This window comes from Vigna unguiculata, chromosome 8 (genome assembly GCF_004118075.2).
Source record: "Vigna unguiculata cultivar IT97K-499-35 chromosome 8, ASM411807v1, whole genome shotgun sequence".
Classification (NCBI taxonomy): Eukaryota; Viridiplantae; Streptophyta; class Magnoliopsida; order Fabales; family Fabaceae; genus Vigna; species Vigna unguiculata.
Window position 1 is genome coordinate 34,828,015 of NC_040286.1, and position 15,109 is coordinate 34,843,123.

At 27.6% G+C, this 15,109-nt stretch overlaps 1 protein-coding gene across 1 annotated transcript; it reads left to right on the forward strand.

Moving 5' to 3' along the window:
- The first annotated feature begins 1,586 nt into the window (after nt 1-1,586).
- LOC114193819 (ETHYLENE INSENSITIVE 3-like 1 protein) lies at nt 1,587-5,440 on the forward strand. The gene is made up of 2 exons (XM_028083763.1): nt 1,587-1,848; nt 3,155-5,440. The coding sequence occupies exon 2, from the start codon at nt 3,268-3,270 to the stop codon at nt 5,095-5,097; it is 1,830 nt and encodes a 609-aa protein (XP_027939564.1). The 5' UTR covers nt 1,587-1,848; nt 3,155-3,267; the 3' UTR covers nt 5,098-5,440.
- Nucleotides 5,441-15,109: the final 9,669 nt, after the last annotated feature.

Genomic DNA, 15,109 nt, shown 5'->3' on the forward strand with positions numbered 1-15,109 from the left:
TTAAGATACCTTAGGTTGAGTTTTAATTCTCAATTAATATATTTTTATTTTAATAATAAGTAGTGTTATAGAGTATGGATAACCATCATTACTATATTTTTTTTCTTTTTCAATATTTGAAAAGACGTTAAAACAAATTAATATTTACTTGAAAGATTGGAAGGGGTTCAAGTTCCTTATAGATGCAGTTAAAGCATTTTTTTTTAAAAAAAAAAGAGAAAATATTATGGAACTAAACAGTGGATTGAAAGATTACTTGTTCCAATTTTATTTAAAAAAAAACAGCCAAGATAGGTTACATGTACTAATTTAACTCACAAGACAAGCTACAAAAGATAAAGGTAAGTTAAATTGTGTGATCTTCCTTTATTTAATGTTTTCACACAATCAGTTTCTAATAAGAAAATATGAAATATATATTTTGTTATTGACTTCAGCAAAATTAATTTTCGTAATAAAATACACATTTTAATATATATATAATATATATATATATATATATTTATATATATAAATTACATTAAATAATTTAAAATATTTATATTAAAATTAATTTTAATAACTTAAAAATAAATAAAAAGAAACATCTTTTAAATTCATGTGAGAGGATTAAACTATTAATTATTATATATAACAATATTCATAAAATCTTATATTTTTTAATAATATTAAAATAAGTAATCCCATTTAATATTATTTTTATAATAAAATGAAAAATATCAAATTATTGAAAATAATTACATTTGAATTTAATCATTATTCACATATTAGATACTCCCATCTCTTTGCTGGATATATTAAAAAAACTAGAAAACACAAAATATAATAATTTATTCTATTTTTCTGGAAGAAATAAAAATAATAATGATAATACACATCTCAATTTTTATTCAACGTTATTAAACACTAACAAAATCATATTTTTACTTTAAAATATAAAATAATTTAAAATGAATGAATTTAAAAAATAAAAAAATATTTTTATTAGGTATAAAATATAAATATAAAAATTAAGAAGTGTACATGTTTTTTTTTTCTCCTAATGAAATGCATGCAACTTTAAATGAAAGAGAATAATTACTCTAAGCTTGAGATCTGGCACTCCAATTATAAGTTAAATTGAGATTGAAAATCACAATAATTCTCACAACGAATTAATGATAACAAATTTAAACATATAAAAATTTGAAGACCGGAAAGTGTTTATTTGTTATTTCAATTAACATGTTATTTAATTTATAAGGGAGGAGATGAGAAGTTGAAAAAATGTTATATAATTTTACTAAAGAAAAGAAAATTTGTATTTATATTTTGTTTATTGTGTTTTAAAAATAAATAAAATTAAGTAGTTTTTTTAAGTTATCACACACGGATAACACACACATATAAAAATAAAAAAAACCAAACAGACAGATAAAAAGGAAAATAAAACTGAAACTTCATTAATCATATTCACACACATTATGTCACAATAAATGAATTAATAAATATTAATAAAAAATTAATGGGAGGTTGGGATGGGATTAACCTAACCTCTGTTATAAATGTATGTGGAACTTCACTTTCTCCTCCAATTGAGGCTTTTTTATCAATGTTTTAATCTTACCAATAATGAATGCACCCCACTTCACATTCACCAATGGCACCACCATCAGCAATAATAAATAAAAGCAAGATAATGCTCACAACTCTGTCCCTTTTTCTTACTCACTATTCTCTCTTCCCTTTCATCTCCCTACACTCTCTTCTTCTTCCTTCTCTCTCTGTTTTTAGTCTATAAAACTTCTCTGTTTTTTCTTTACAAATTGACCTGTGCTCATCTTACAACTGCACCCTCTCCTCATACTGGTAAGGTTCCCCTCATGAAAAAAATTGTTTTTTTTTCATAATTCACTTCCTTCTTGATCTCTGCTTGGTCAACAAATTTCTGGGTCTTTCTTATTTTGCTATTCTTCTGCGTTTTCTCTTTCTTTTGGGTACTGTTTTTACACTGTTGATTTGATAAGTTTTAGTATTTTCATGATTTTCTGATCTTGGGAAATATATATGTATACATGTATATCATGTTCTGTTCTGGGTTTACTGTTGCTATTTATGGTGTTGAGGGGGTTTGCTAGCTATTAGTTTGCCCTTAGATCCCGTGTTCATGACTGGTTTGATTGTTTCCTCTTATGATTTGGGTAAGTAATATGTTTTTATATAACATGTCAATTGACTCTGTTTGATTATAGTTGATGAATGATTTGTTTTTCTTCTTTTCTAAATCATCTTTGAACTATGCTATGTGTTTTTGGTGATTATGTTTTCACTATTTTCATTCCTATTTGGCGGTTGATTTGGATCTGTTCAATCAGGATAGTTCTGATCTGGTATCTGTTTTTGATGAATTAGGTTTTTGATATAAACTTGAATTTTGATATTGCATTTAACTTGTATTTGGGTGAAGCACTCTAATAGAGGAGTTTGATTTTTTAGGGGATTCAAATTTATATTCAGGAACATGTTCTGTTTTTGAAATTCCTCCAAAATAGTAGGAATTTTTTAAATTTATTACTCTCCTCCTTCATTCAAATCCATTAAGACACGTCCCAGACTCTTCCATAGTTGAAAGGTGACAACTTTTATTTTTTACTTTTCATCTCTCTTTATTATTTATCTAAATCCAAGTTTACTTTTATATTTTGAATATATTAATATTTTTTTACGTATCTAATTTTTTGGATTTTACAAGTCCTTATATATTCTTCATATCATTAAAACATAGTTTTATCACACCTCTGTACTGAATCCCCATGGGAAAAAAAAATAATAATTCAAGAAAGTTACTTTATAATTGAATGGCTTTTGATTGTTTCAATTGAATTTTTTTGTATTTATTTTATTGGTGAATACTACAGAACTGATGACCTATATGTGAACCGAACTCAATAGTCGTATCGATTCAACATAGGTGACAAATCAACTTTGGAATTCTTTTGCTTATATAAAAAATTTAGTGGATGAGAATGAGGGAAGAATTTGTGGGTCAAAATACATGCTTAATGAATCTTGTAAGATATTGCTACAGATTTGATGCTTTTGATATCTGGAAAGTATCATTTGATCTTTGCACCGTCTCAATTGACAATTATTCCTTGTTTTTGGCTTTTGACAGTTGTAAAGTCAGTTTGTTATTCACTTCATCTGAAGCTGGTGGGTTGAATTGAACCTCTTTTCCTAGAGACTTGGTCTATCTTTGGGCTGTTTTTTTCTTTTTTCTGGGAAAAGATGATGATGTTCGAGGACATTGGGTTTTGTGGCGATTTGGATTTGTTGAGTTGTCCCCTTGGAGACGAGGATATTGTTGCTGTGAGACAAACGGATCCAGATCCTGTGGTTGAGGATGATTACAGTGATGAAGAAATTGATATGGATGAGCTGGAGAAGCGTATGTGGAGGGACAAAGTGCGGCACAAACGATTGAAAGAACAACAGAAGGCAAAGGAAGGGACAGATGCAGTGAAGCAGAGGCAATCCCAAGAGCAAGCTAGGAGGAAAAAGATGTCAAGAGCTCAGGATGGAATACTGAAGTACATGCTGAAGATGATGGAGGTCTGCAAGGCACAAGGGTTTGTTTATGGCATAATTCCTGAGAAAGGAAAGCCAGTGACTGGAGCATCAGACAATCTTCGCGAATGGTGGAAGGACAAGGTGAGGTTTGATCGAAATGGTCCTGCTGCTATAGCAAAGTATCAGGCTGATAATGCAATTCCAGGGAAGAATGATGGCTGCAATTCCATTGGTCCAACTCCACACACATTGCAGGAGTTACAGGACACAACACTGGGTTCTCTTCTGTCAGCACTTATGCAGCACTGTGATCCTCCTCAGAGAAGGTTCCCATTAGAGAAGGGTGTTCCTCCACCATGGTGGCCCACTGGGTATGAAGAATGGTGGCCTCAAATTGGTCTTCCCAAAGATCAAGGCCCTCCACCTTACAAGAAACCTCATGACCTCAAGAAGGCATGGAAGGTTGGTGTTCTTACTGCTGTCATCAAACACATGTCTCCTGATATAGCCAAGATTCGGAAGCTTGTGAGACAGTCTAAATGCCTTCAGGACAAAATGACAGCGAAGGAGAGTGCAACATGGCTTGCCATCATCAACCAAGAGGAAGCCTTGGCTCGAGAGCTTTATCCTGATTATTGCCCCCCGTTTTCCTCTGGTGCAGGTAATGGCTCCATGGTGATCAATGATTGCAGTGAGTATGATGTTGATGGGGCTGAGGAAGAACCAAACTTTGATGTGGAGGACCGGAAGCCAGACCCTCTTCATCCATCTAATCTTGGTGGGATGGAGAGAATCACCGGAAGACTACCACTACAAATTTCTCATCCATTTAAGGGAGATGTTGTCACAAACCTTGATTTCATCAGGAAGAGGAAGATTCCTGGTGACTTCAACCTCATGATGGATCCCAAAATCTATACTTGTGAGCATCCTCAATGCCCTTACAGTGAACCTCGCCTTGGTTTCCCTGACAGGTCGGCTAGGGACCATCATCAACTGAATTGTGCATACAGAAACAGTGCTTCAGATTATGGTGGTGGTCCCAACTTCCATGATGCTGAGGTTAAGCCGGTCATATTCCCTCAGTCATTTGTTCAACCCCACACTACATCTCAGGCTGCAAGTGTGGTTCAACCTTCATTTGGTGTATCTGGGCTTGGAGTTCCGGAGGATGGCCAAAAAATGATAAATGACCTTATGACAATATATGACACAAACGTTGTAGGAAACAATAACTTAAGTTCCAACAACTTTGTAGCCGCAGAAAATCATAACTTTTCTCAGACCATGTTACAGCAACAGCAACAGGACAGTCGTGAGAGTTATTTCACTGGCCAAGGAATGGTGACGGAAGGGAATTTCTTTGCACGAGAGGAAGGACAATTTGAGAGGTTCAAAGCCATGAACATGAACGCCCCTTTTGACACCAACCACATGGTGTTTAGCCCCCAGTGTGATTTGTCATCTTTTGATTTTAAGGATATGCAAGGGGTAGGAATGGATACAGTTCACAGACAGCAGCAAGAGGTTTCAATTTGGTTCCAGTGAAAATGAGAATGAGAAGAGGAAACAAACAAGTATTCCTAGGACTTTCATTGTGTGAAACGGTTACACTAAAATCTCTTGACCCAGATGCAGTTACTGCATTTTTACTTCATATATATATATATATATATATATATATATATATATATATATGTAATTGAATGTTTAGGTCCAGATATATTTATATGCTTTCTCAGGTCTTTTATCAGGTGGTGTTATGGATTAAAAAACATCATGGGTGTTCCCATAACATAACCCTTTTATGTGTGTTTCTATGTAATAGCCCTACTATGCTACTCAAAGTACTATACTGTCATATAAATAAAGTTATTTTATTGAGTTTCAATGCTCTGCATTCATAGTTAAGGAATCTGAATATATATGGGTGAATTATGATGGGAACAAAAGTTAGTTAGGTGGGATGAGAAGAGTGCATGTTTGTGATCTGAATATGCTTTTCTTTTCAACATTGCACAGTTAAAAATGGTCCCATCAAAGATTGTTTGGCAGATGCCAATTTAGATGGCTGAGGGTGTTCAATTGCGTGATGGAGTTGAATGTGTGTGGTGGGGTCTTTTCATAGGGACACGTTGTCTTTGTTTTTTAGCAGTCGCCAGTCAAATCCTTAGGCGTGCATTGCAATGGTTCCTCTTCACTCACAGTGCCAAAAGGGCAATTGCCTATTTCTGAGACAGAGAAAGGACCACATCACTTCACAGTGTTCTTGCTTAGTTTACCTGCCAATGCCACATTAATGTTCTGCAAAGTACCTTCATTATTTCTTAGATATCAGAAGCATCTGTTGCGAAACATCGTGTTTAGTTGCATAATTGTCACCAAATTTGACGAGCTTAACCAAAATGTCTGAAAGGGTGGCATAACTAACTAATTGCACTGCGTGTTCATCATATGCATGGTTCTGTAGATTTTTTTTTTTGTTAAATATGTTTTTTCCTTAATTTTCAGTGAATTTTGAAATTAGTTCATTTCAAAATTTTGACCAATTTAGTTTTTTATCTTTCAAAATACGTGGATTTAGTTTTTTTAATCAAATTTTGTTAGATTTATTTGATGTTTTGTACGTATTTCAAAATTGTATTTGAGTTGTTTATACTGTTTGACCTATTTTTTCTTTAATGTTAAGTCAAATACAATTATGAACCACGCTTGAAATATCAAATAAATTTAACAAAATTTAATTAAAAAACTAAATCTACGTATTTCGAAAGATGAATGACTAAATTGAGTTAAAGTTTCATAATAAACTAATTCTAAAATTCACTGGGACAAAAACATATTTAATTTTTTTTGTAAGATAATGCAATATATAGTAAACTTGTTTAGTTTAAAAATAATTACTTTAAAAGTCAATATCTGTTCTAAGTTTGCATCTGTTTCTTATTTATGGTTCTGATCAAATTATGAATTTTAATTTATAATACTTTTGAAATTATTTTTTAGGTTTAATCAATAATTTGGTCTACATATTTAAATTTAATTAGAGACCATATTAATTAAAATTTTCATTAATATTAATTTAATGAAAAAAAAATCACATTAACTTTATTTAATAAATATTAGATTCAATTACTTTAAAAGTAAATATAAAAACCAACACAAATAAAAAACTTAAATACACGGACCGATAACTACAAATATATTTAAGTACTTTTTTTAAACTAAAGAAATTTAGTTTGGCTCTTAAACTAAAATAGTGGGTCTTTAGACTTAGTTTAAATGTTTCAGAAAAATACAAAAATGATATTTTTAGAAACTATAAAGTTATTAAAAGACTCGTGGAGAATTGAAATGTTTTAAGTCTAATAGAATATTTATAAACAATTATGATTAAATTTTGTAGATTTTATAGAAGTTGATAGAAATTTAGGAATGTTAGTTCAAATTTATGAATTTGCACCCACTTTTTGTCCCTTGTTTTAGTTCATAGTTTTCCAAAGTATCCGGAGAGCATTATTAATTATCACCTAATTGTTTGAAAGGGTGACATACCTAATTGTAGTGTGTTGAAAGTTGTGAACATGGCAAAATCCAAGCAATTTAGGAATATTACACAATCTAAATTGTAAGATAATAATAATAATAATAATAATAATAATAATAATAAGTTAAGATATAATTTATAGGTAACGGTGACATTAAGTAATATTAAATGAATTTTGACATCAATAATTATTAATATAATTTTAATTTATTTAGTGAATAAAAATGTTCATAAATATTTAAAAGTGCAACTATATTGATATTATTTTATTCTTTAATTTTTTTAATTTTTTATATATTATAAATGACATCATTATATTATTTATGGGCATTTTTGACATCATTATATCATTATATCTAACCAATTTGACTCGTATTAATAATTATTAAGATTAAATTTATTTATTATTATAGTTAATTATGAATTTTTATGAGTTCCAATATTTATTAATTATTTTTAATCAGTGAACTGATTATCATAATCCTATTTTTAAAACGTGTAACGTTGGAGTGTTAGAACTCTTGCATTTTTTATATTTTTTATAGACACTTTAATATAAATATTTATCAAATAAAAATGATTTATATGATTGGAAATTCATTTAAAATCTTCACATGTCATATCAACATATTATTTGAGTAAAGTTTCTATAAAATCTAGGTTTAAAACTTAAACTATAAATATAATTCCATCACTATAGACGTTTATTAAATTTTGTTAAGCTTTTATTTAGTTGATTATATGTTTTATGTGGTGTACGTGTTTAGTAAATAACAAATATTTGTTCTAATTACAAGTCAAGTGAGATAACATTATTAGGATAAATAATCACATTTAATTTATTATTTGGTTTGAAACTGACATATATGTTATGATTTTATTTTTAAAAAACGTCTCAAAAAGAATTATGTATTGTCACTAATGTTTAAACCCTTATCACAAACGAACATTAGATGTAAAAGGAAAAAGCGAATAAATATCTCCCCCAAGCACTCTTTAAATTTATACAAGAAAAGAAAAAAAAATAGAGGCTATCAATTAACTTTAAAATCTGAAAAATGACCCATCAATAGAACTAATTCATCTTGAAAATACCATGTATATGGTAATCAATGTTCTATTTCTAAATAAACGTTACAGAACATAAATAAACCATCTTTTTGTTTACATTTTTCTTTTTTAAAAAGTTAACAAATATATCTCATTTTCTTCTGGTTTGTTTTACATTCACAAATATAGAACTTTAAAAGTAAAGATTTACGTGGAAGCTCTCTTGACTTATCGTTTATATGTCGGTACATCAATAAATCTCATATCGCTTAGAAGATGAAGTTAAACATAGTGTAAATATTTTTTCTTTTCTTTATTTTTGAAATATCTTTTAAGAATAAAATCATGACAGAGTTTCACGCTATTCGAAACGGATAATATCTCAGATCAGAAATGCGATGAGTTAAACTTAAAATTAATTTTTCTTTTAAATTTTTGCTCCAATAATTTATGTGATTTATAGATAGAGTTGACTATGATGTGTTGCAAAATATAAATTATGAGTGAAAGATGAAAGGTGTGGCTAGTAATGATCTGAATGTGATGTAGGGAAGCAAGGTATTCCCAGCCACTGCTTTTTCTTGGTTTTGCTTTGTCTTAAATGGAAAGGAACACAGCTGCATATTTACTTTCTGCTTTCTTCTATCAAACTCAACATTTTAAGCTCACTATAATCTCCATTTTTTTTTATGCAAAAGATACTTTAATGTTTTTTCAGTGATAAAACTTCAAGAACAAATATTAGAGAATAAGTTGAAGAAATTTTTTTATTATAATCATATACTTTCATATATATATATATATATATATATATATATATATTTGTTTTTTCTTGGTTAAATGATATATCATAATTGATGTATTAGATATGTAATATATATTTATTGGATAACATTGAAGTGTCGTATGCATTTATCTGACATTTATTATAGAAAAAACTTGCAGCTTAATAATTTGATTATTGAGTAATTAAACAGTGTCATAGATTTGATTAAAGTTAATTCTGGATAAGGTTTAACAAAGATATTATCAATATATTAGGTATGAGAACATTTTTAATATAAGATTTTATTTTGGCCTCTTATATTCTGGTGGGCCATATTGTATTATATAATATATAACATTTTGTCTAATTTGTTGGCTTTAATGGTATATTTTATTTTAAAGTTTTAAATAAAATTTTGTTAATCTCTCACATTTTCTTTTATTGATATGAAATATAAAAAAATAATTTTCTTAAAAGATTGAGAATTATTTTACAAAAACCATCTTGAATATTGTTTTAGTAATTGTAAGAAATACTTCTTTCACTAAGATATAAATGAAAATGTTGTATTAAAGATATGCTAATCTCTCTTTTTCTTCGGATTTAAAGTATCACACGAATTACTTTCTTGTAAAACTTGACTCGTAAGAAAATATATAATAGATATGTTAGGTTTGATCTTAATTATTTTAAAAGCTATGTATTAACATACGAAATTGCATTGAGAATGAATCGTAAATTTTTACTGATACAACTTTTTAAAATAATTATAGTAAACAATAATAAATTTATAACATGTCATTGAATTAGTATTTTGATCTTAATATCAGTATATTGATTCAACTTGATTTGTATTATTCGATCCTCACTTTATTTTTTTTTAAATTATTTTAAATTAGTGTTAACCCGTTTGAATTTTGGAAAACAGTTTGGGGACATTGAGAATTTTGTTATAGGTGAAGAACTCGCATGAAATTAATGAGGATGGAAAAGAGGGAGAGAAATGAAAAAAACAAAAGAAAATGATGGTAGAGAAAAGAGAAAAAGAAAATAGTGATGGAAAGTGAAGGAAGAAGGAAAAACAAAAGACCAAAAAACTAACAAATGGTCACTTTCGAAAGGATATTAATACAACAAGTTCAATAAGAAGGCACATTCAATTTTTTTTCAAATAAAATGAAATTGAAATGAGAGAAAAATATTAAAAATCACATTAAATCAATTTTATAAATATTCAGACCAAAACACTAATCAAATTTTATTTATAATTAGATGATAGTATAACATTTTACAGGGTTAATATAATAATATCCTACATAAGCAATTTATTAAGAAATATGGTTAGTAGAATTTTAACCTTTTTTATTATATAAGATTTTAATACATAGAAACTAAATTCATAGATGAGTCTTATGAAAAAGATTTATTTATAATGGAGACATAACATGGTAACACCAATTAGTACGAGTATGCACTAATATTACATGTGTGTTTGTGTTTGATTTAACGTAGGAGAATTGATTTCAGCTGAATTAATTTTCTAACGCAGAAACAACAATTAGTTATTTTACATTCAATGTATACCTTTACCTTTCAATTGATTTTGAAAACCAAATATGTATCGATTCTACATTAAAAAATCAATTTTAATCAATTCTACATCATTTTAACGCAGAACGAAACATGCATTGTATCTATCTGAAAATTTTATAAAATAATTTATTTATAGATTTTGTTTAACTTTCTTATTTCTTTAAGTAGGATACTATTATTTTCACACTCATCAAATTTTGTATATACACTTTACACCCATTATTTTACTTTTAAATTTTTTTAATGATTGAAATATCTCTAAAAGTGATTATGAATCTAAACATTGGTACCGAAATAATTAATGGACGTAGACAAAAGAATTGAAATTTGGATGGTAAAGGGTGTGGAGTGAATTATTGGAGGCATGAAAAACACTTTAGCATAAACAAAATGAAGTGGGGTCGTGGTAGTACCAAAGGTGCATTTTTTCTTCACATTGTGACAACAAAAACTTTGAGATGTGACATTGTAGATTAAGCACTCATGCACCCCACCTTTCCCAATATCATAGATGCTGATGCCAACCCTTATATAAAGTGTAAAGTCCTTTTTATATAAATTATGTAATTTTTTTTTTCTTTCACCTTTTGAGTTACTCACTTGCTGACTCATTTTCCTCCTTTAACCAAATCTATATATTAAATAAAAGGTTTAATTAATAGAAAGATGTGTTAGTTTATTATTTGCTTTTTAAAAATATGTTAATTTAGTTTCAATTTTTGAAAATATGTTTAATCAGGTTCTTTTTAGACAAAAATTATTAAGGTCGTTAACTTAATTTATGATTTTTACCACTAAATTTTGATATATATAAATATTTAATTTTATAAGTCATTTTAATTATCAATATCTTTAATGGTGTTAATATTTTTTTTGTTAAAAAGGACTTAATTGAAACATTCTTTTAAAAATTGAGACTCAATTTATACTTTTTTAAAAATAGATATCAAACTAATACAACTAAAAGAAATGAAAATTATTCGACTAATTAAATCTATCTCAAATTGAGACGGAAATCAAAATATGACGCGGAGATTCGAAAAATGTGAGTTTTGTAGAGGGACCCAGATTGATTTTAAGGATTGGATGTTTACCCAAAGGAAAGGAGATAAATCCCAGTTAAAAAGGTTTCATGTGATTTTCATCTTTTTCTTTCTCATCTCTCTCTCTCTTTTTTTTTGTCACACTTCACACCTTGTACCATCTTTTCAATTATCCATTATTATCTGACTTTGTAACCGATGGATCCATCAAGAATGGATTTAACGAAAAATATGATAACATTAATTGAGTTCAACATTTACAATTTATATTAATTTTCTGGATTCAAGTTCTATGAGTGTTATATTTTTGTAGTAAATTATTTTCTTAAAAGTTTTATCAGTAATATCAAAGTTATATTTATTTTGGTGTTTGACTCAAAGTAAAGTAAAAGTTGTATTATTTTCACTCAATATGTCTCATATTATTCTCAACAAAAGTTATATTAAAATGTCTTCTGACAAGAATTTAGACAAGTGTGTCCAGCTACGTTACAACAATAGTATAAGAATGTAATAATTGAGAAACTTCTGGTTAAAAATATTTTCACTTGAAGATGAGTGTATTAATATGGGTTAAATATATTTTTGTCTCTCAAATTTTAGTGAATTTTGAAATTAGTCCCTCTTCAAAATTTTATACCAATTTAGTCTTTTATCTTTCAAAATGTGTGAAATTAGTCCTTCTTATCAAAATTTATTAAGTTTATTTGACATTTTAAACATATTTTATAATAATATTTGAGTTAACATTAAAGCAAAAATGTGTCAAACGGTATAAATAATTCAAATACTATCATGAAATGCGCTTAAAACGTCAGATAAACTTAACAAAATTTGGTTAAAAAAACTAAATTTACGTATTTTTAAAGATGAATGACTAAATTGGTCAAAATTTTTGATGAGGGACTAATTCCAAATTTCGCTAAAACTTGAGGGATCAAAAACATATTTAACCATATTAATATGGAAAGAACTCACTCTTCAAAGAAACATTCTCCAAATCCACAAGAATGAAAACTTATAAGCGTGTGTTTGGTAACGTTTCGAGAAAGATCGAATCGATTCTTCAATAGAGAAACAAATATTATTTATTTCTTATTGACGTGAAATTTTTAGTTAATTTGACGTGAATTTTATAGTTGAAACCAATTACGCGTCCGAATGACAGTAAACCAAACACACTATAAATTGATTACTTTAATATTTTGTGTCGTCGACTTTAGGTCTTATTGGTACTTGATCTCAAATTCTATTTTCATAAGTTACATTAGTAATAAAGAGTTTGCAAATTTATCCACTAATTTTATACTTCTTTTTTTTGATAAATTTTTATTTTGGGTCAATGAGTTAATTTTAGATCAACTTACGTAGATTGCTAAAAACTATTACATGACTTTTTTTAATTGAGTCCTTAAGTAGTGTTTACTTTTCTTTTAGCTTTTTAAAGTAATAATACTGTTAGGTTAGGTGAAACATTTACACGTGGATTTACATAACACAGAACACTCATGGAGGAACATGGTAATACTGTATATGGAAACCAACAGGTACAAAATCTGATTGGATGAAAGAGAATATTTAGTTCAAACTTTTATTAAATGATCAATTTGGTCTTTATAATTAATTATTTGAACATCAATTGAATAAAACAAATAAATACAAATTAAAATTTAAAATAGTTTAAATATTTGTTTGAAAATAAAAGAAAAACAGTTCGTAATAATAATAAACAATTAACACTTAATTTTAATGGATATGAACTTTGTTTGAAGCCACCACTATTGAATGTGTAGAATGATTTATTTTAATTTAATCAGTGATGTGAGAATTGGAATAGACATTTATATTAAATATCAAAAGAAAATATGTACTGCTAAAAAATATTCATATACTTTCTTTAAACATAATTTTCGTCCTAAAAAAAATTTTCCAGATGCAACCTACCAACTATCCCTAAGGTACCCTAGTTTTATCAATTATTCTATTGAAGCTGAAAGGTATCTTGAATATGAAGAAGTTGAAGGAGAATTTTTTAATAAAAAAAAAGTTGAAAAGATAGTTAGGTATAATTATAATAAAGAAGAAAATAGAATAACCTGAAAGAGAGAGAGAGAGAGAGAGAAAAACACGGCTGAATATTACTATGCTTCTAGACCTGTGCTTTTTCTGAATGTTGTTGAAGAAAACTTGAATAAAAAAAAAATACTATTTATAAAAAAGTATAATAATGCAAGAGAGAGGAAAAAGAGTATAAAATACAATTTAAATAATTATTTTATAAATTGTTTCAGTGAACAACATAATTGGATTAAATAAGATGCCAACTAATGTGGTGAAGTAAACACACACAGTGCAATAAAATATAGAAGACATGTGCGATTTAATTAATATAATAATAATTTTCTTGATTCTGAGCATTATATAATACACTTATAATTGAAACTAAAAGTCAAAACTAGAACATTGAGTAACGTCTCTATCATATATTCACTGTTATGGCATATTATCATCAATGTCTTAGTCTGAAGGATACTAATAAAATAATAAAAAAGAAGCTGTAAGATATTTTTAATATAAAATAATATTAATAATAATAATATAGGATATGTCATAATCATGGTAAGAGGAGAAGGATGAGAATACACTTAATAATGTCTTCCTTTTTTCTTCATACTACAAATTCATGTGAGTTTTTGGATCAAGATTTCAGATCCGGCCCAGGCCCAGGCCCAATAGTAGACATTACACTTTCGAAACCAAATTAACTATTTACCCATAGAAGAAAAAAAACTCATAACACGTTAAGTGTGTAGATCATACATGCTATTGGGTTTTTTATATCGATGGGCTGATTTTTGTTGATAACGTTGGACCTTAAGAATATTGTTAGGACCTTAATGATATCGTTTTATTTTAAAATTAAGAGAAGATAATTATATAATTTACAAAAAATAAAAATAAAGTATAAGGAATAACTTTATGTTCTTTAAAAGAAAAATACTGAATCTATTGGAATTCGTTACTGTAACGTTTTGAAATAATTATTAAAATTTATCATAGTTTGTAATTGATCGAAAATATAAAATATTTTAGTATTCATAAACTATTTATTAAAATTAAGTTATCACATGTATATTAATTTATAATTATCTTTAATATTCAACTCTAAACATATATCCTACAAAATCCATTGTCCTCTTTAGTGAAGTCTAATTGGGAGAATCAAAATTCATGAGAAGGAAATTTTCACTTTTGGGTGATGCTTTTCATCATTATAAGTTGTGGTTACCAACAAATTAAATTTAAAATATGTTTGTACTTTCTCATATTTTAATTTTTAATTATTGAATAAACTAATTTTGACTTATATTTCTTTTAACTTTTTCTTCTCATACCTTTCTTTTGAAAATGTTTACAAAAAACTCCTTTGAGTAGGTTTTCAACGTTACAATATACAAAACAGCCCTCTATTAAATAAACAAATAAAAACCATACTTTTACACTCTTGCAATTCACTTTAATAAATAATATAATAATATATTAAAATTTTAAATTAGAAAA